The 22,146-nt window shown below is 33.2% G+C and overlaps 2 protein-coding genes across 7 annotated transcripts; both read right to left on the bottom strand.

Annotated features, from left to right (window-relative positions):
* Nucleotides 1–7,351: 7,351 nt before the first annotated feature.
* Nucleotides 7,352–12,970, bottom strand: LOC112507400 (O-glucosyltransferase rumi homolog). Of its 2 annotated transcripts, XM_025111976.1 has the most exons (7): nucleotides 12,747–12,970; nucleotides 11,777–12,342; nucleotides 11,218–11,327; nucleotides 10,045–10,229; nucleotides 9,864–9,928; nucleotides 8,767–8,977; nucleotides 7,352–7,847 (listed from the first exon to the last, which is right to left on the bottom strand). In XM_025111976.1, the coding sequence occupies exons 1-7, from the start codon at nucleotides 12,846–12,848 to the stop codon at nucleotides 7,527–7,529; spliced, it is 1,560 nt and encodes a 519-aa protein (XP_024967744.1). In that variant the 5' UTR covers nucleotides 12,849–12,970; the 3' UTR covers nucleotides 7,352–7,526. The 2 variants fall into 2 exon arrangements, with proteins under 2 accessions (XP_024967744.1, XP_024967745.1); XM_025111977.1 differs by lacking the exon at nucleotides 11,218–11,327 and having other exon boundaries at nucleotides 10,045–10,234.
* A 3,197-nt stretch (nucleotides 12,971–16,167) lies between these two features.
* On the bottom strand, nucleotides 16,168–20,722 carry LOC112507928 (protein EARLY FLOWERING 4-like). Of its 5 annotated transcripts, none has more exons than XM_025112682.1 (3): nucleotides 20,338–20,722; nucleotides 18,208–18,267; nucleotides 16,168–16,525 (listed from the first exon to the last, which is right to left on the bottom strand). In XM_025112682.1, exons 1-2 carry the CDS (start codon nucleotides 20,629–20,631, stop codon nucleotides 18,214–18,216), a joined length of 348 nt encoding a protein of 115 aa, XP_024968450.1. In that variant the 5' UTR covers nucleotides 20,632–20,722; the 3' UTR covers nucleotides 16,168–16,525; nucleotides 18,208–18,213. The 5 variants fall into 5 exon arrangements, with proteins under 5 accessions (XP_024968450.1, XP_024968449.1, XP_024968452.1 ...); XM_025112681.1 differs by having other exon boundaries at nucleotides 16,170–16,483; XM_025112683.1 differs by lacking the exon at nucleotides 16,168–16,525 and adding an exon at nucleotides 17,075–18,127.
* Nucleotides 20,723–22,146: the final 1,424 nt, after the last annotated feature.

The following is a 22,146-nucleotide window of genomic DNA, read 5'->3' as shown; positions in this document are numbered from 1 at the left end:
TTTATCATATAAAAGAAATGTAATAAAATAATCAATGTTGTAATCTTCAAAATGACTAATCTGTTGTGCTTAAATGTATTTTTATCAGAATGACGTCTCTTAATGGTTCTAAAACTATCTGAATGATTTTGTATCATGGATCTCCCTTAACCATTAAGAGCCTTAATTTCATTGTACACGATTACCAAACAATTATATTTCATTTTGCACTATATCCTGAGAGTCTCTTAATCATTCTGCACCAAACCATTCAGCAATTGCCAAACAACCCCTTAATTGCCAATACATTCAGAAGCTTCGAAGATCTTCTACAACACCAAGTGTTAATCCTCTAAACCCGATACAAGATCTTCTACGATACCATCTTAGATGTAAACGGTTCTTATTAGTTATTGGATTGAAAAAATTAAACCTAAATTAAATTATAATAATAAAAAAAGTTGAATTAAATAAATTACAGAATAAAACAAGAACTTTTAAATAATTAATTTGATACTAATATCGATTTGTTTTTTTTTTAATTTTAAGATATCTTCAAACTTATATTTTATTTAAAAATAAAAACATTATCGTTTTTCTCAAAACCACATAAAACTGTATTATAACATCGATAAGACAAAATAAAACGAAACATTAAAATTGAGATGTATCTCGCTGTATTGCATGAGTACCCTTATAGTAAGTAATAAACCATTTACGACGTTTATCAACAGATATTATAATATTTTATATATATAATAAATAATTTTACCAAATTTAGACCAAAAAAAACATGAAGCACCAACTGTAAAATAGGTGGCCGAAAAGGGTATTTGGATTCGAGCATAAATTCGGGGGGGAATTAAAGTTAACGATGTGTAATAAAACCTTACTTTAGAGGTGCATCTCCTTTGCTACGACGTCGTACTTATTTTTTAATTATTATTATTTTTTATAATTTTATTATCGATTAACATGTGAGTTTTTTTATTTCCATCGTGCCCTTTTTGAGTTCGTGCTCGATTGGATGCTCTTAATTTGCTTTTTTATTTCTTTATATATAAAAAAAAGTATTTTATTATTATTAAAATCATAATTAAAAATGGGAATAAATCAAAATGGATGCTTCATATCAATAGAAGATATATGAAATGTGACTTTTGACTTTATTGGGTTTTTTTTTTAATATAAATTTTATTAAAAAAGAAAGGAAAACGAGAAAAGGCATCGAGGCAGATTTACGAGAAATAGAAAAACGGTCTACGACCCATCAAAAACTCAAAACAATTGAGGATTAGGAACAGATGAAAACCAACAATAGACTACAACCAGAACCGGAAGAAGAGCACTCGAACGACTGCTGTAAAAGAGGTGCAGAACCTGAAAACCTGAGAAATTGATAAAGAATTGCACCTCAAGGAAACCCGATTAGAAAACTTTATTGAGTATTTATGTTTCTTTTAATTATATGTACGTACAGTTTTTCTATAAGAGTATTATGTTTATGGAAACGGGTGTTTTGTTTAAGTGATATTTAGGGGCCATTTACCAAACGCTTACCCGGGTAAGCGTTTACCAATTAACATTATCTCACCGCATGGATATTGTAAAGACCAAGAATCTTACCCGGTAATAGCGAGACAAGGACCAAGAGTCTTACCCGGTAAGTGAGGGCGACGACTCTTACCACGGTAAGCGCTTACCGGGTAAATTGTTGCATACGATGTCGTTTTGGTGGACCAAAATCTTACCCGGTAAGTAAATAATAATGTCAAATTTTACCGATAAACATTTACCGGGTAAGTGTTTGGTAAACGACCACTAAGTAATACTTTAAGTAAAACTTTCTTAAAAATCATCTAAATTGACATATATGTCATTTATTGTATATATATTATATATAAAAAATCATTTATTTACATAAAGATTATCTAATAAATTTAGTTAAGGCATTTATTTATAATTTTTATTTATTTATAATTTTCTTGATTTAAGCATGATTTTTATTTATTTATTATTTTTTATAACATTAAAATAACTGTGATTTAATTTTTCATTTAAAATATTTGTTTTATTGAAGTAGTTTATTTAAAAAAAATACAATTTTCATCAAAAATTACATGTGATATCTACAATTAATCCATATTATTTTACCTAAAAAAGAATTACTAATTTTCGTTAATGTATCATATATGATATTGATCATGGTAGAAAAGAAATATAAGTTATCTACAACATTACATGTGATATGTGTAAATTATGAATTACAATTTGAAGTACATATTATCTTATCATTTTAAATGTGTTTTGTTACCCATCACATGTGATTATGTTTTTTCATTAATTTTTTTTAATGTTTAATTTGAATCATTGTTTTCAATTTTAAACTACATATGATTAGGAAAACATTTTGAAAAAATTAATATTGTGAATTACATATGATTTTGACGAAAATTGTGATTTTTAAAATATATATATATATATATATATATATGATTAAGAAATCACATATAATTAGAAAAATATTTTGAAAATAATTAATTAATTGTAAATCACATCGATTTTGAAAAAAAAATGTAATTTTAAAAATATTGCTCTAAATAAAAAAACTAAATACACTTATTTTAAATGCAGTGAATATAAAATGTTTTTTTAAATAAAAAATTAGATCATATTGAAAAAATAGAATCTTAAATAAATACTTTCAATAACATTTATATAACTAAATTATTTTTATACCTTTATTTATTTATTTTTAGAAGTAATTACTTAAAGTATTATTTAATGAAATGATTGACTCACAACTATTCTCGTATTCTTTTAAATAAGTATCATTTTCGTTTGATTCTCTCTCTCCGTGTGTGCATATATATATATATATATATATATATATGTGTGTGTATATATATAAGGGCCTATTCAAGGGAGAACTGAGTTGTTTGTGGTAACTGTGAGAACTAATATTAACCACAAATCAATAGATAAATTAGGAAATTTATAAATTTRGTAATTTTAAATTAAAATCTTAATGCAAGGATATTTTTGGTATTTTAAAAATCTCCTCTCTCCTCTCTTCTCTCTCCGGCCACTTCTCCGGCCTCCGGCCACCGTCCTCCGATGATACCACTATGATACCACTGTTATACCTAAAAATATTTACTCTGTTAAACAAAAGATACATTGTGATACCTAATCATATATAAGATGCATAGTGATACCACTGTGTTACATCTTCGATCGACCACACAAACGACATCAATGTGATACCCAAGCACATATATGATGCATTGTGATATCATTGTAGTATCACCAGAGGACGGTGGCCGGAGAGAGAAGAGAGGAGGGAGAAAAGTTTTAAAATACCAAAAATATCCTTGCATTAATATTTTAATTCAAAATTGCTAAAATTATAAATTTTCTAATTTATCTATTGATTTGTGGTTAATATTGGTTCTCACAGTTTCTACAAACTAATTAGTTCTCATTTGATTAGACCCCTATATATATAAAGAGAGAGAAAAAAAAATTATTTTGCAAACCATCCATTTCATACAAACTTTACAAACTAATCAAATCCATCCATTTTTTTGATGAAAAACGAAGATTGAAACAAACTAATTAAGTAAAAGTAAAAAAAAAATCATATTGGAGACACAGAAGGGGAAAACGGGGACAAACATGTTCTATGAATCTGTTTCATTATAGTTGTTATACATATGTACCTGATATAACCATATATGACCTATGAACATGTTTCATTACAGTTGTTATATATATGAATCTGTTTCATTACAAGCTGTTATACATACCTATGAATATAAACTTGTTTCATTACAACTGTTATACATATAAACATGATGCAATCATATATGACCCTGTTTCATTGAAAATTATCCTGTTTAATTGAACAATTTGAGTCTGTTTCATTGAAAATTAGTGACGATTTTTTAAACAAAATTATTCTACATTTTTTTAAATGTGACGATTTTTTTTGAAAAAATTAATGGATACCTCAGTTAAATCTTTGCTAATATTGTTATAATCAATAATCATCCATATTTTATTTATATAAATATGGATGAAAGACCAAGATTGAAATAAATTAAGTAAAGTAAAAAAAAAACAAAAAATCATATTGGAGACACGGAAGGGGAAAACAGGGAAAAACATGTTCTATGAATCTGCTTCATTACAGCTGTTATACATATGAATATGTTATACATATGAACATGTTTCATTACAAACTATTATACATATCTATGAATATAAATATGTTTCATTACAGCTGTTATATATACGAACATAATGCAATCATATATGCCCCTGTTTTTTATTGAACAGTTTGAGTCTGTTTCATCAGAAATTAGTGGCGATTTTTTAAACAAAATTATTCTACATTTTTTAAAAGGTGATGATTTTTTTAAAAAAATTTAATGGATACCTCAGTTAAATCTTTGCTCATATTGTTCTAATCAATATATCATCCATATTTATATAAATACTATGTTGTTACCAAACTTATCTATCAATATTACATAATTACCAAACATAACTATTGTAAATTCAAATGACCATAATACCCTTATAAATTAAAAAAAACAAATGGATTTATGTGATTGGTTGTAATTAGTTTGTAAGGTTTTTACAAATTGGGAGAGAGAGAGAGAGAGAGGTTCAGAAGAAAACCTTAAAAAAATGAAAAATCGGAAACACTTCATCAACCATTAAATTAAATGATCAAATGGATGTGATTAAAGAGCCCGTTACAACTTTATTTTTAGATTATAAAATCTTCCATCCCTATTTTTTAAACCGAAAAGAATACGAAATATGATTAAAATTCAAACAAAACAAATTACACCAAAAATCAATCATATTTTTTTCGTCAATTTAACACCGATATTTATATATCTTTTCATTAGATTTTTCACAGGTTTCCGGTTTTCCATTTACTTAGCGTTTTCCTCTGAACTTTGACCCTATATACAGACAGACAGTAGGTCCTTCTTTCAAGAACTTGCTAATCCGTGAGATCCAATTTAAAACAGAAAAAAATTAATTGAAAAATAAAATCTAATATGCACATGAAAAACTGAAACAAATGAAAAACTGAGGAATATCTAATAACCGTTTAACTGTGTTATATGCACATGTACATACAAGTAATTTGTACGGCTTCCACACGTGCATATAAACCATTGAAACATTTTCAATTACGTGTATGAGCATATGCATACCATAAAATAACTGATTATTAAAGTGTTTTTCAGTTTTTAATCTTTTATGGGTTTCTCCGGAACTTCACTCATATATTTAATATCTCCTTTTATAATGTCATCAAAAGTTTTATGTATAAAACAACCTCTAAAAAGACTAAAACGTCCCTGAGTAGATGGTTCGACTCTAAACTTAGGGGGTGTTTGGGATTGCTTATTTTAGGTGTTTTTTTTAACTTATTTCAGTCTGGTACCGGTGATAAGCTAAATACTAGTGCTTGGATGAGGAAAAATAAAACTGCTTTTAATAAGCAGTTTTTGATAAGTTAATCATTCATGACTTGTGAAAAATTGTTTATTAGCATTTTAACCCTGTTTTATTAATGTTTGTTAATTACTAATTTTACTGATATAAATTTTTGTCAAAGATATTTTTATAAATGATGAAAAATACATTTTTACATGTTAAAAAATTCAAATAAATTAATAAGCAATCCCAAACACTCCCATAAGTCAATAATATGAAAGATTGTTCTTTTTTGTCATTTTACATGTATAAGCAAAATTTGTCAAACACTAAAAGACAACTTATCAGCTTATTGCTTTTTGGTACCGCTATAAACTAATCCAAATACTTTTACAAAACTCCGATATGATAACACATAATTTAATAAGCACCTTTACAAAAAAAAAAACGTAAGTTATTTTAAATAAGCGATCCTAATAAACACCCCATTAATGGTTAACGTGACTTTCACTAAAAACATGTCTGAATTTTTTGAGAAACGACATAGTTTTAATTGTAATGTGATGCGCCAAAATTAAAGAGTATTCCATTTGTCTGAACATGATAATACAAAATTAAGCACTTTTTGCTTTTTATTTCATGGAAGTCGTGGAGGTTTAGAACACAATCAATTTCATTATTTAAAAACAGTTGTAAAACGAATAACGACTTTTAAGATCCATTTAATTATTTTTCTAACATTGTTTTGGGACGAAAACGAAGAGCGAATTTATTCAATTTGATAAAACATTTCCGATAACTGTACAAAATGAAATATCTGATTAAAAACGAGGCTAAATGCATGAAATAATAATCTACTTTTATAAGTTTGCGTATTATATCATTGTGCTTTCATTTTTCATTATTATAATAATATACTTTCAAATTATTTTTATTAAGGCATTGTATCATACAAAAAATATACCCATTATAACAACAGATAATGTTTTGGTTAGAATTAAGATGACATGACACATGCTACCAGATTTCACTCTTCATGAAGGATGTCCACGTTAACATACTGCTAACGTCATTTACATATTATATATTAATTTAATCGAATAATATAAGTATTCATTAATATAACAATATTAAGTAGATTTTGTAAATCACAACCTATCTAGCTAACATTTTAAAATTAGAACGAAGAAAATAAGAAATGTTATATTTTTTAAAACAAAATATTTTATCTTTAAAAATATATCATATTTGTTTAAATAATATGTTACTCTATAATTTAATTTGATACAATTTAATATAAAAAGATGAACTAAAAACATATACTCCCGGTGATATATGAATTATTGGATTTTTTATTGAGTAATTTGTTAAAAAAAAATTATAATCAGAATTATATTTATGTATAATCTACATCAACTCATTTAAGTCAAGTAAGAAAAAAAGAGCAAGAATTAACCGGTTCAAAAATGTAAAAAGTTACCTATTACTATAATAGGTAGATTTTTCAAAGTACAATATACAATATTGTATTTGGATAACTGTAGGTGTTCGGATCAACTTATATGCACCGACTAATCTCCAGGCGACCACAATGGTTTGGAGTCATCGCAGATGAATCTCCATGGCCACAAGGGCTTTGGTAGCACCTGGGTTCGAACCCAGGGAAGATGAGATTTGTACATCCCCTAGTCTTAACCAATATGGCACAACCCAAGTGGTTTTGTGTTGTGATAGTTATTGGTCTTGTTGTTAGCATTTAAAGAACAAACCTTTTGGGATCCTTAGTACGTATTGCGCATGGTTGTTGGGTTTGCTTGTTATTTGATATTCGGACCTTAGTACGTAGTGTAGATACTATATTGTCGTCCAACAAAAAATGGCAATGACAACCACCACGATACGAGATTGAAATTACTTATTTACCCATTACAATCGTTAACAACAATGTTACTAACCGAATCATATCTAGAATACAATTCGTTTGTCCCTTTTCGTGATCACGAGATACCAATAATAACTACACATACCGACTATACAACTAAAACTAGCTACTCTACACAAGAAAGAAGCATTAGCAATAGCAGCTAGATTATTAGTTGGGTTTTATTCAAAATTTCGTTTTTGGCTTCTAACCATTTCTTGATCATTTCAGCATTCGGAGGAGGGAGTTTGCAAGGAGGAGATGGTGAAGGGGAGGTGGCTGACCTTTCGAGGTATCCACGTTGGTTTTCATCAGCATAACAAAGCAGAGAGCTGATACACTCTTCTAGGGCAGTTGAAGGCCGAACTGGCTTGAAATCCTGCAGCTTCGCATACTCGGTGATCAGATGAAACATGTAATCATATATCCGCTCAATGTTCATCCGCTCCATGAAATCTTGCACTGCTTTTCCTATTGCCTTTGCCTGTTAGACCCCCGAAAAAGAACAACAATCATTGATTAATATGAATATGGAAGCACGTTAAGTAATACTCGGACTTGTTTCATGAAAATTGCAACTGTTTCATTTTTCTGCAAGTTTCTCAAGTTACTATGCTACTTTTCTCGCGTGTCTGCTTGTTCCTTTTCCTTTTGTTTTACAAGTCGGGGTCCTTATGGAAATAGCCTCCTACCCTCTAGGAGAGAGGCACGGTTTGCATACATCCTATCCCAAAAACTACATTTGTATGAGATATATTGGGTTCATTTGGTATTTAGATGGGAGAGGTGATTAACCAATTTCCATAAACGCTATGTCCCAAGTCAAATTTACCAAGATTTCAAGAAAATGGAAGATGTACATCTAAGCATTTCTAGAGATACAAAACTTCTGGTGCTTGGTATATTATTGACAAAAGCCTAGGCTGAAAACGACGATGACATTCACCATAATGATGGAATCACTGATTTACCAATCATTTACTAACTGAAACATAGTTACAGAATCATTTAGACATTTTAGATGGACCAAATCTATGGACATCACCACACTCGTTGTAGCATTTTTTTATAGAAAAAAATGTGAGTTAATGCATGTTCTTGCCCTTATAAAGAACGAAAAAAATGGTGAGTTCAATGGTAAGTTTTGTGGTCTCCACGTGTTTACTCTCTCAGAAAACCAAACCTAACCAAACCCAGAGAATCCAGTAGATCTCACATAGAGGTAGAGTCGGGATAAGATGTATGCAGACCTTGCTCTACCCCAATGGTAGAAAGACTGTTTTTGTTTACTCTCTTATATATTTGGCAAATAGTCAAACAATTTTGTGAACTTGTATGAAGACAAACATTCCAATTTTCACGGCCAGAGGGAGTAACATGAGCAAGAAATACGAAAGCTTTACCTCAGATGGATGTGAATTCCCCCAATCGACTGCAGTTTTAATGGATCGACATATGTTTTCGGAGGAGATAGGCCAGTAGTTTTGCATGGGGAAGAGGCCTCGGCTGAAGAAATCCTCATACTTTGGTTTGATTATAAGAGGAACACAACCACATGAAAGTATATACTTTAAGCTTACAGACCAAGCATAGCCCTCAGCATATATCTTATACCTGCATAAACATATGAGAATGGATCATTAATCTCCACAAGTTACAGATATAGCAGATATTACACTTTTGACAACTGATGAAAATCCAAGCTTCCAAGAGGATAGAAACATATACCCTCTCTGCCCTAAGAAAATAGCAATGTTTGACTAAACAAGTAACTTCAGAACAATGAGTGTGACCAAATCAAACAAATCCAATATAATCCACTCAAAAGCAAGGTTTGGGAGAGGTAGGATGTAAGCATGCTTGACCTTTAGCGTGGCTGTTTTGTGAAAAATGTCTGACCATTTGTTCAAAAATAGTCTAAAAATACCCTTAGGAGGCGTTTTATTTGATGAAATGGTTTTGAGGAATTTGGATTTCGCGGAAGGATTTGGACTTGGAGCATTTGGATTTGGAAGAATTTGGAAATTTGTGTGTGTTTGGTTTGCAGGATTTAGAAAGGAATTGAATTCCATCTTTATGAATAATTTTATAAAAACAAAATATAAATAATCATAAAAATAATCAATTTAGTTTTCTATTAATTGATTATTACGAAACAAAAGTTTTCAACATATTTTAAAACATTATTACACACAAATCCTATGAAATCCACGAAATACCGACAAACCCCATGGGATTTCTAAATCCCATGTTTGTGGGATTTCAAATCCAAGCAATCTTTAAACCAAACATGGGATTTGAATGGAAGTGAATTCCAAATCCCTCCAAATCCTATCCAATCCTACAAACCAAAGTTGACCTCAAATGATATAAGAACGGAGCATTGTGGGCCCAGATCAATATCATTAAAGTTATTAATGATGGCAGATGGACAAATGAGGTAGTTATAACATAAATTTTTGTAATGCTGATAATTGGTAAATAGATAATTGTAAGTTACCGATGATTGCACTGGCTAGATAATTTGGAGTTCTTGAATCCATCTAATATTTCCTGTGTCCAATTCTGTAATGGAATGTTAAATCAGAAAAGGTAAGATTTCACGTAACAGCAGAAAATTATATACAGTTTATCATTTGAAAAACATTAAACGTTTGTTAATCATTTAACCACATATGTACCTGACGCAATATTTGCGCTCCCCACTTATTTGTGTCATTGCAGAAGAGCAATTCTTCGCGAACTCGAGAGTTAACATCTGGGTTTCCTTTCCAATATGCATATGGGAACTTCTTTTCCCAACTGATCACTTGTGAACCTTGCTTAATGCTTTGAAATTCTTCTTGCCAAGGTCCCAGGTGAACTTCTGCCCTGATGGAAAATACCCATAGCAGTACTGGTTAGTGCAAAGGGGGTCCTCCAAATTTCATCAACTCTCTAACTCTATAGATAGCAAGTAAAGCTTTTACCTTCACCTTTGATTAAAATAAAAGTTCCACTGATCTTCCCTTCACTATGTTTTTCAAATTTAATTTAACATTTTGTTTATAAGCAAAAGTTTCCCCTATCTAAATTCTTTGTTGTAGAAAAAGGCAATCCTAATAAAACTAAGTCTATGTTAAATTACATAAATTTCCTATAGCCATGTCTTCCATTAACACACACACTATAGTAGTTCCAAGAAACTTTACAAATCAGACACCAAATTTCTCTGAGTGATACAGGCATCTTTGATCTCTCTAATCCATGAGCAAAGTGCCCCCTCTAAATAAACCGGCAAACTTCCCTCCTCTGGAAGGTGGGAATGACTCATTACAAGAAAGTGCACGTTAACGCAGTCGAATACATGAGCATTAGGCACCGAGTTCAACTTGTTTGACATTTTTCTACATCACCGCTTGTTTCTAGGATTTGTATTACATATAATTCATGAATTTGGTAGTATGTTCATGAAAGGAAGATTGTCCCTGCTATAAGAAGAAAACTAAACAGTAGAGTCTCAGAAAACTATTATCCTGACCATCCCATGGTAACTGATTTTCTTACAAAATTTGGCCAAAGTCGTAGACTGGTTTATAGCGCAATTACCTTGCATGCTCAACATCAATTTCCTGACCTTCCTGTCACAGGTTACTCCAAAGGTACACTCCTAAATTCTCCGTTGAAGAAGTAGAAAATAGATGAGCACATGCCATGCTTATGTGCTTTAGTCAGACAGTATATCGATGTAACTATATCCTATGTCCAAATCAATATCTACATTTGATAGAATTGCATATAGTCTCGTCTATTATTTGAAAAGTTTTAATCCTTTTTTGAAGTATATGATATTTATATAATGCAAATGAACTCACGTACTCTCCTCATCTTTGGTGAGGTTTGAACCCTTGATCTCCTGGGAGGCTGAGCTCTACTAGTTACCCAGATACTGCGAGGCCAAAGGCCCTTTGGTTTGTTGTGAATCCTTCCATAACAATAAGAATATTCATCAATGCAAGAACCTCAAATTCACATAGGAATATTCATCAATGCAAGAACCTCAAATTCACATAAGGAAGAAGAGAGTCAGCCGTGTAACTTTAGAACAAAAAATATTTCTTAAACTCCAGTTCACAAATAGTTGGTGTCACAACTCTAATAGACAGAACACACTTAATATGTTACAATCTACACACCCAGATAAAAACACTCTTAATTATTGTCCTAGTCAACAGTTCCATGGAATTGTCATAAATTTATTTCTCTTTCCATTAAATGTTTGTCATCCCTCCTCACTGCAATACAGCAATAGACAAAGAAAAGATGTGGTAAAAGTTGCCACAAGTTTGAGGCAGAGTCATCCAAAAGATCTATAATTCATTTGCATATAAAATTCAAAGAATGTGCTGAAGAAAACCAATGATTTGAACTTACCAACCCCAGAAAGACCAGTCAGGAAATGGGATGTCAAAATGATCAGGTGTGGTGCAATAGCGAAAAATCGGCAAAGGCATAGCAGAGTGACTGTCCCTGTGAATAATAGGTCTGTCCATGCAATCAAACATCAATTCCACATCTGGAACCATCCCTGGATACCTCCTAAGGAGCTGTAACAATCCCCAAACCGTAAACAAAGCCCGGCTCTGCACACAGTCATAGTAATACTCCACATAGAGTTTTCCACCAATGATCACTATATGCAAAGAGGCAAATTTTTTGGCTTCCATCAAAAGGGTGTGTGAAATCCGAGTTTTAGACCAAGGTTCAAGGTCATGATGTATCCATCCGTAAAAAACAGGGCATTTTTCTGATTCATCAGTTAACATAGTCTGTCCATCTTTTGACTTGGTTCGGCAAGAAAGATAAGAACATCGTACAATCATGGAAGCTCGACCGATCTTTGTTTCATTTTCGAAAGTCTTGGCAGGGAATGCATGCCATGGAGTCGGTTCTAAGTTATGACCAATAATAGTTTTTGTCTGACTAGCCAAGTTGTCCACCTGTTTGACCAAATGCCAGCATCAACAAACAAATCCACATTCCACATATACAGAAAACTCGTACTATAACTTTTAAAAGGGTAAAACAACACCATGGAAGAATAATGGCAATCTTATGATTGCAATAGCATCAAACCCACGTAGTTTTGCAGCCATTGCTGTCATAGCAAGCTTTACACATACAAACATATATCTAAAACTTGTACAGAAATCTCAAAGGGTGAAAAGAATTCCATGGCAGCATAGCAAGTTTATGATAGAAAATTATCAAAACCACCTAGTTTTGCTGGAAATCCTTACTATAGCAAAGCTTTACCGGATTCAAATTGCTGAATCGATCTTGTAAATATGATAAATCCATTTGAATATGGTACAAGTAAATGAGTAAGAATAGAGCGCTGTACCTCAAGGAGGAGAAGAAACGCGAGAGTGAATATGAACAACACACCAAAGAAACGAAGGACGGGAGAAGGAATTCGAGCTATTTTTCTCGAAAACAATGCCATATTTCAAGCTTGATCTTGATGTTAATGGTGATTGATGGCAATGTGGCGTCGTAGCATAGATCCAAACCTGTTTTGTGAAATCAAAATTCGTCTCCGTTCGTCGCAGTTCTCTCTCTCCTCTTTCTCACACGGTAGAAATGGGGGAGCTCAACAACCACTTGATTGCGTTTCCCGCATCCTACTCTAACGACCGACTTTTTCTCTAATCTAGTATTTACACTTGAACCCCCTGAAGTTTTTCAATTTATCGATTCGACCCTTACATGATAACAATATTTTCTCATTTACGTCACAAGGGGTGTATTTGGTGTTTAGATAGAACATGATAGGATATAACAACGGTTCAATGTTTGGTAAGATAAAATAGAACAGAACAAAATAAGTAAAATGATCAATTTATCTCTAATGAGTTATTTATTTTAATTAATTAATGTAATTTATTAAATTATAATAGAATAATTATTTTTTATAACAAAATATATATTATTAGAAAGTTGTCGTTAAAACAATTAAAATGACATCAAATAAAAAGTGTATGTAGTTTCTAATTTTTATTTTTATCTCTTTTCTACATTATTTTTTATTATTAATCTATATAATAAATTACATAAATTAATAAAAATATAAAAACCGTATAAAAATAATATTTTGAGTACACTAAATGAAAGTTTAAGAAACATAAAATACAATAAATAAAATTTAAGAATGAATAAAATGTAAAAAGGAGACCTATTTGATGTTTTGGAAGATAATTAAGTTTTATTTTGAGGTTATATTGGTAAAATATAAGTTTGTTCCACCTTGTTCCATGGGATGGTATGTTCCTGTCTGTTCCACATAAAAATCATGCCAAACATGAGACATAGATCCCTGTTCTGTTCTACTGTCATGTCCAGTGTACCAAACTCACCCTTAAAGATATATTTTCCAACCAAAAACCTGGGTCAGTAAAAACCGATCATAGAAATGTCCAAATCTATCTCATGTGAAACTTTAATTTCCGATAGTGTTGGGAGTTTTGATTGATTTTTCATTAAGTCATGTATGTATAAAATTGTATGTATAAACCAATATGTCTAAAGATTGAGAAAGTTTTTATTTTGGATGATTTGTGTTTTTAATTTGGAGGGACAGGTTTGTAAAAAACTTGACCTTATGTTAATAAGTCACTTTGTATATCATTAAACCACTACCAAATAGTCGTGTATAGTTGACCGAATAAGCTGTGAATTCTATTAAACTCATTTAATTGCCAACAAACATGCCTTTAGACAGACAAATATATTATAGAATGACGAGTCCTAGGCACAGATGTCTCGGAGGTAGACCATTAAATTAAATTTGCCATATTTGATGAGATTTTCATTGTTAGATTGCAAACTACACGAGGTTCAAATGATACAAAAAATTATTATTTGCGTACAATTTTAATTTTCAAATACTTTTCTACCCTATACAAATTACGTCCTAGTAGACGACCAAATATATGGCAAAGAATCTTTTATATTCATCAAAATGTCACAATTAAGGTTATATATCTAAATATACCGTTTGGAGGATATATATATATATATRTRTATATRTRTRTRTATATATRTRTRTRTRTRTATATATATATATATATGTATGTATGTATGTATATATATATATGTATGTATGTATATATGTATGTATGTATATATATATATATGTATGTATGTATGCTCTACAAGATAGTGCAAATTACTCACCTCTTCAAGAATAGTGGTAAAACAAAATGCAATATGATGTAAAAGTGAATTGTGTAAAAAATATGAGTATATGATATGACTTTTACAGGATACTCATCAGATCAGTTATGTTGTATGTGTCAAATTGGGTGATTATGAAGATCAATGAGAGGAAGATACGAGTTACACAAATGAGAAAGATCCGCTAGATTTGTAGTACAACCATGTTTGACAGAGGAGTTTTTTGGACAGTGTTGGGAGCTGCTCCTTTCACGGATAAATTGATCGAGAGAAGTTTGCGATATGGTCATATTTTTAGGAGACAGACGAAGGGGGGAGGAGGAGGGGTAGGCGGAAGAGGACATATGATGAACAACTGAGATTTGGCATGACGATTTTCGGTATTTCTAGAACATGGCCTCTAATAGGAGTTATTGGAGATGCAAGATTAGAGTAGCAGAGACTCGAGATCTAGTTGGGAGGAAGGGAGAGAGCAAAGGGTCTGGAGGCTCTAGGTTACTAGAACTTTAAGTTAGACACAGGGGCTGTTTACCAAAAACTTATCCGGTAAGTGCTTATCGGTAAAATTCAACACTATTATTTACTTACTGGGTAAGATTTTAGTCCACCGAAACGGTACCATATGCAACAATTTACACGATAAGCTCTTATCGTGGTAAAAGTCGTTGCCCTCACTTATCGGGTAAGACTCTTGGTCCTTGTTTCGCTCTTACCGGGTTTGTTTTTTGGTCTTAGCCTTATTCATCCGGTATGGTAATGTGACTTGGTAAGCGCTTACCCGGGTAAGCGTTTGGTAAACGGCCCCTTAGAGATGTGTAGTTTCCACCGTCGGTTATAGTTTTCATGTATTTGCTTTATATCGTTGTTGCTTGTTTATTTCTTATCTCTAAAAATTTAGCATATCGGGGTCTTTCTCTTTTTCTATCTATATTGCTATTGGTTACTTATATCTAGCCTTTCAAAATTTAGCATTTTTGTATTTCTCCATTTCACACACTTTTCACTAGGTAGAGGTTCTCACAAGACAACTACTCTACTCATAGACATCAAGTCTGCATACCCTAGACCCCTGATGTGATATATTAAACTTGTTTAGTTTGGTTTTATTTTTTCATTTCACTTGGAATTGGCAGAGATACGACATGACTTACCAGACCCAATTAGATAAAGCTTGGTTCATTTTTTCATCTATCTAGATTTTAATCTTTTTTCTTTAAATCGGTTAACTTCTTATCCTATTTTTTTTTTAACAATAGTGACCGTTTTTGGACCGGTCAACCAGGTTACTTGTCTGGGTTGCGTTTTTACCTTATTAGATTTGGACCAATTCAAGTTCTTCCCAGACTAGGCCAAACCAAACTCGTTTCACATCAGATCACATGCAACTCCAATTGGAGTGGAGTTCAAAATCCCTAATGAAAAAATCCAACTAATACTAATAAAAAAACATTACAAAACAAAGAGGCTTTATCAACGGATTTTTCAGCCGTTAGGGATTTGTGATAAATCACCGTCAGATTACCAACGAAATTTTCAGTTGATGTTTGAAAATTGCTAGTAATCATGATCCCCGGCCATATTTTCCAACCGATTACCGATATATTTTTCCATTAGTGAAGCATCTTTGTTTTGTAGTGATAGAATTATGAGACCTCACACAATAAATTAGACTTTAAGATACTAAAGGATCAAAGTTATATAATTATCAGTTTGTTATATCGTATAACATAACAGTTGCAACAAATACTATATTTGCAGCTCAATATTATTATATTCAAATCCTCCAACATCATATCACTGAAAGCAGTACATGAAACCAAAAATCAACCAATCACGTCCCTTAATAATCGATCTATGACATCAATGTGTTCCAAGATCTCGGTCAATAGTCCAGGTCCCTGCAGCCTGCTTGAGAACGGTGAACAATTATGGGTCGAACCAGTTAGCCTTGAGTCACAATTGACGAAGAGATCAGAGTGGACCAAACCAACATTCAAGGAAGCTTTTAAAAACCAAATCAAATGAACTCACTATATCCCACCTAGAGGTGGAGTTTGTCTAGGAGGTTAAGATATACACAACCATCACCTCTACTCCACAGAGTAGAGTAATTATTTCCATGAAAACTCTGCCTTGTGAAAAGCATGACAAACAGGAGAACGTAAGAAACCATAAGATTTGAAATATTGGTTAGATAAAACAATGATATACAAATAGAGGTAGGTACAAGAAAAGCATAACTAATTAGTCTAACTTACTAAGGGCCGTTTACCAAATACTTACCTGGTAAGTGCTTACCGGTAAAATTTAATACTATTAATTATTTACCGGATAAGATTTTAGTCCATCAAAACGACATTGTATGCAACAATTCACACGGTAAGCGCTTACCATGGTAAGAGTCGATCGCCCTCACTTACCGGGTAAGACTCATGGTCCTTGTCTCACTCTTACCGGATAAGATTCTTAGTCCTTACCATATTCATCCGGTGAGGTAATATGACTTGGTAAACGCTTACCCGAATAAGTGTTTAGTAAACGGCCCCTAACCGTATCTAGCTATCTCCCACGCTCTACCTCTCCAACTGCCTACCTCCACTCTACTTTAGCTATAAATCCCACCCACTAGTCTGCTATCCTGGTCCAACGTCTCGATTTAACTAGAAATCCATAACGTGCGGGCTTTTCAAGTTTGGGACCAGGCCGTCCAAGCCGGTTTTCGGTGGACTAAAAAAAGCCCATGACTTTTCAGGCCGGCGTCAAGCTTTGGGGTTGAAAGACGGTCTGGTTGGGCTTTCTAAGGCCACGCTTTGACTGAGCCTTGAAAACAAAGTTGACCTAGAACCGGGCCTCTTCGGGCCAAGCTTCGGGCTTGGGCTTTTTTGTGTACTTTTAACTGTAATATCAATCACTTTCGAAGTTGACCATTACATCAATACAATGAAGCATGGTGATTGACAAAGCTGATCAGTTAGCAGGAAAGGCAGGCTCAAAGTAAAGTAACACAAAAAATGCAGAGCAGCAGGTGGATGGTTGGTGGCGCAAAGTAACAACAGGCTTAAAGCACAGAACGATAACAGATAAAATAGCAGATTCTGTTTGATGTTGGATTGACAAATTACGCTCACTTAGCATCAAGGCTAATGCTTATGCTTACCCGACACTGCAGCCTAGCGCTTGACTCGCTTTTTGGAGTGCTAAGTTGGTCTAAACTGCTTGCTTAGGGACTTGGTTGGAAATTTCTAGAAAAACTTGAACAGAAAGAATGTTGTTGTATTGATTGTAGATTTCTTGGATGGTTTGCAAATGAGGTTTCCCCTAATGAGCATTGTAGATGCTAGATACAACAGATTCTCTGAAGCTAGAAACATTCTAGTCACATGCTCTTAGATTTTACTACCAAACATACTCGATCCATATATCAAGAGATACTAGAGAAACCTATTATATGATACAAGAGACCCCTGCACCATCCCGAGGAGTCTTTCCTACAGAATTCTAGACTAGCAATAAGCCTCCCTTGAAGGATGCTTGTAGGCAGTTCAGTACCTGAGGGATGATCAAGTTAACCCAGCTCGAGAACTAGGGGAACTGTGACATTGGACTCCAAACTCATAATGGTGACTTACCTCCAATCAGAAGTTGATATCAGCAGCAGGTGTCAGAATCAAAGTGGCATCTAGAGGACCCTAAAAGAAACCAGGGACAAGCGAAAACATATCAAACATGGTGGATACCAAAAGGTTGTGGACAGAATGTTAGGCAAAGAATCATGAAGAGAACTTTACATCACCCAATCCAAATGGCATACATCCACAAATGCACCTTATGAGACCCCCAAACCAAATTGTTCTATTACCTGTCTCATATTATTGCCTTGTTGGCCAGTAGTCCAAGGCATGTACACCAGTGCATTCATACAAATACCCTCCTACTCAAAAAACTGACTTAGAGACACCCACAATCTATTATGTGAATCACAATTAACACAATCTAAAAAAGCATTTCGTGTAGATTGTTCATATTCAACATGCATTCTATATGATAGAAACTCTTACGACCCATGAATGACTCCGGAAGAGTTATACAACAAACAACATAACACAATAGACCAGGCAATTTATAAGATCAGTCCATAAGATCTCCTGCAATGTCTTAAAACAGCATGTAAACTAATACCCCATGGTAACATTTAATTTAATTGGCAAAAACCCAAGTTACATTAACTATTTACCAATCATCACCATTGCAAATTATTGATGAATCGTTTATTTCATCATCATTCAAGGACATTAAGTAGTACTGGCATCAACTAATGTTTGAACATTTGTATTGAAGTGCACATGGTAAAGTCAGAAGGTACACAAACATCTTGGCCACAAAAGCAAATACCAATACATGGAGAAAACTGGAAACTAAATCCAATTACTGGCACACCATATATTGAGAGCTAACATTTTAAGCCAAAAACATTTTCTATCAGATGGACATAAAAAAAATTCAGTCAGTTCATGCTCAACACCACAAACACAAATAAACAAACATACATACTGAGAACTAATATTTTAAGCTAAAACATTTTCTATCAGATTAAAACTTCGGAACGAGAATGTAAATGGAAATGGGAATGCAGGAGACGGGAATAGGGATAAAATTTCCATTCTGCCCAATTTGGTCAGATATGGAAATTAATGGCTCTACGGTGATAGACCTATTATATTATATCAAACCAAACCACATTTTTCGTTATCATTCCCATTCCTTACCCCTCAATACCCTCAACCAATTGCCGGCTCAAGTACCTTCGGTTTATAGCATCATCTGGTAAACATCTTTTACCTCATATGTCAAGTGACTCCCTCGTTACCAAATTTATGCTTTTTTCACCTTAAGTTTTGTCCCAGAATAAACTTGTCTTCAAACAATTTTAAACAAGGTTATCAACAATATATGGAGAGAGATCATTCATCTAAAGCTTCATCACTACACTACCCTCCCTCAGCTAAATCAGGTTGATGTTTTCACCCTTGTCGATTTTGCTTCTTCATCCATGGAAGTATACTCGATGTGAATCTGTACCTAAGATTCTACTCAAAATCAACACGATCTACACCCTTATTATATCTGAAGGTGTTTGATTTAATGGCACTTCGAGTATAGGCATCATAAAGTGTATTCCTATTATATCTGAATCTAAGTAATTAGAAATTTTCTCAATTCGGAAAACTATGTCAAGATAATTGTGTATTTAAGGAAATTTATACATATTTAGGGAACAACAATTCAAGCACCGGTGTGGCAACTCAAAGAAAACAAAACCATTGCGATGGTAGATAATCAATTAGAAGTCCAGCATCAATCAATCTGTCCTTAATCAACAAAAATAAACAAATCACTAGTTCATTCAGATCTTCATTTCTAGATACGATCAGTCACAATAAAACCCCAAACGTCATCCAAAACTAAGACACCCCATGCACGAACGTACACGACACAATCCAAATAAACACTCAAAAAGACTCCGAGAATAGAGATAATACCAAACTCTTGGAACACAAATAGCTTAAAAGCATTATTAAGATATGATCGAGAATTACTGAAACTAAGCGACAAAACAGAATATATATATATAGATATATATTTAGGGGAAACGCAAGTCACGAATCTGCGTGCTCCAGCTTATCATTTTTGTTCTTGACGCGTCGCTGATGAACACAGTTGGCGAAATTGACAGATAGATTCGAATAAACAGAGCTTACCTTTGAGATATTACCATTAATTTCCTGAATCAACGCAACATTTTTGACCATGTTATCAGGAATCTTCGACTGATGATTCTCGTTCACTTGTTGAATCAACAACCGGTTCTGATCCAAAACCGATTGAACTTCCTTAAAACTTTTGCTCAGTGTCTCCCAAGCTTCCGCATCGCACTCCTCCTCGCCTTCGTCCTTCTCCGCTCCGGTTAACCACCGCTTCACCGTCGTTTGGTCACCGGAATTTTTCGGTTTCTCCTGATAATTTGCCTCCTCTACCGCCGATGAAGAATCCATTTTTCCCTCGCACACATATACACTTTGTCTAAAAATCGCACACACAAGCGATCGTCAAGGGCAAGGAACAACTCAACAACCGACCCTATCGAAAAGGCGGTATTTTTTTCTCTCTTTCGTGCACTTTCTGATAACCTAACGGAGGAGTTATGGTTTGTTAGACGACGACAAAGGATAAACGTCTGATTAAATGGAGTGGATGTTCAAGATTTGGTTGTGATTTAAGAAGGTGACAGGGCAGTGAGTTTAATTGTCAAATAGATCGTACGGATCTTAACTGGTTCTGTGATTGGGTAACGCATACGGCCACACGGGAAAGCGAAAAAAATATCTTCAAAGGCTAAATTTACATAAATAGTCCCTAAACTTTTTAAACTTACAGGTTTTTCCCTTGAGAAAAGGTTTTGTTCTTTTGATCCCCAAAATAAAACTTCAACGATTACAATTTTGGTCCTTTGAGATATGTTTTGCTCTTAGATCAATCATGACTCGGTGTACCCATTTTTCCGTGTCCTCATCAGTGTTAATTAAAGTATTTGACACGGGTTTTAATTAGAGATGAGCAAAAGTAACACGAACTTCATAACTGATCTCGGTTAATTAAAACCAGACTTGAAATATAATCGATCAGTTACTGGTTTTAAAAAATAGGCCTATACCAGCAAGGATGGAGCCAAGATTTAGGGGTAGGGGGAGCACCAAGCTTAGAGTTCGGATTTAGGTCTTATTTTTTCATTTGACATGCTAGTTAATAAGTTCATCAACGTAGAGTTTCGGATTACCAATATTGAACCATCGTCGTACATGACCACCATTAGGGGTGCTCAAAAACCCGACCAACTCGATCAAATCGATGAACCCAACCCAGCCTAAAGCGAAATAACTCAACCCGATGTCTAACCGAGTTGTAAAATTTTCAAACCGTAGGTATTTGGTTAATATTGAGTTACTATTATTTGAACCCAACCCAACCCAACCCGATGAACCTGATATCCTTTTATTTCTTGGATTTAATATGATTGTTCAATTTCTATTAATATATGCATTAGACAAAAACACTATCACGTACGCTATTCATATACACATCTTTTCAATCTATTCACATCTCTATATAACTCATTCGTATATATGTTCAGTAATTTTAAGCATATACACGTAAATTGAGAAAATTAACTGAATGTGATATACGTAAGAAGTATGAATAAGTTGTATCAAATGGTTGATGATGAAAAATAAATTATGAGTAGAAAAATAACATATTCAAGGTTAGAAGAATATTTTAATGTATCAAAGTATCAACCCGACCAACCCGTACGGTTTGGTTCGGGTTGCACTTTCGTTTGGGTTGGATTGGTGTAAGATTTTTCAAACTGCAAGCATTGGGTTGGGTTGATCAAATGTCTTCAACCCGATCAACCCAACCCATGAGCACCCCTAACCACCACCATGAATCATGTTTATAAGACGCTAAAAAACACTGAATTGTCTGAATAGACTGTTTTATAAGACTTGAAT

This window comes from Cynara cardunculus, assembly GCF_001531365.2.
Source record: "Cynara cardunculus var. scolymus isolate 2C chromosome LG 2, CcrdV1, whole genome shotgun sequence".
In the NCBI taxonomy this organism is placed as follows: Eukaryota; Viridiplantae; Streptophyta; class Magnoliopsida; order Asterales; family Asteraceae; genus Cynara; species Cynara cardunculus.
Note: the sequence above shows the minus strand (reverse complement) of the source record. Positions and strands in the feature narration are given on the sequence as shown.

Bases quoted from the DNA above. Each gene is read 5' to 3' on its own strand.
- LOC112507400 (XM_025111976.1), bottom strand. From the start codon at position 12,848: ATGGCATTGTTTTCGAGAAAAATAGCTCGAATTCCTTCTCCCGTCCTT. The intron at 12,343-12,746 runs GTACAGCGCTCT...TTGGTCAAACAG, and splicing joins CGTTTCTTCTCCTCCTTGAG to GTGGACAACTTGGCTAGTCA. The intron at 8,978-9,863 runs GTAACTTACAAT...ATGTTTATGCAG, and splicing joins TCTAGCCAGTGCAATCATCG to GTATAAGATATATGCTGAGG.
- LOC112507928 (XM_025112682.1), bottom strand. From the start codon at position 20,631: ATGGATTCTTCATCGGCGGTAGAGGAGGCAAATTATCAGGAGAAACCG. The intron at 18,268-20,337 runs GTAAGCTCTGTT...GGTTTCTTTTAG, and splicing joins TTAATGGTAATATCTCAAAG to GGTCCTCTAGATGCCACTTT.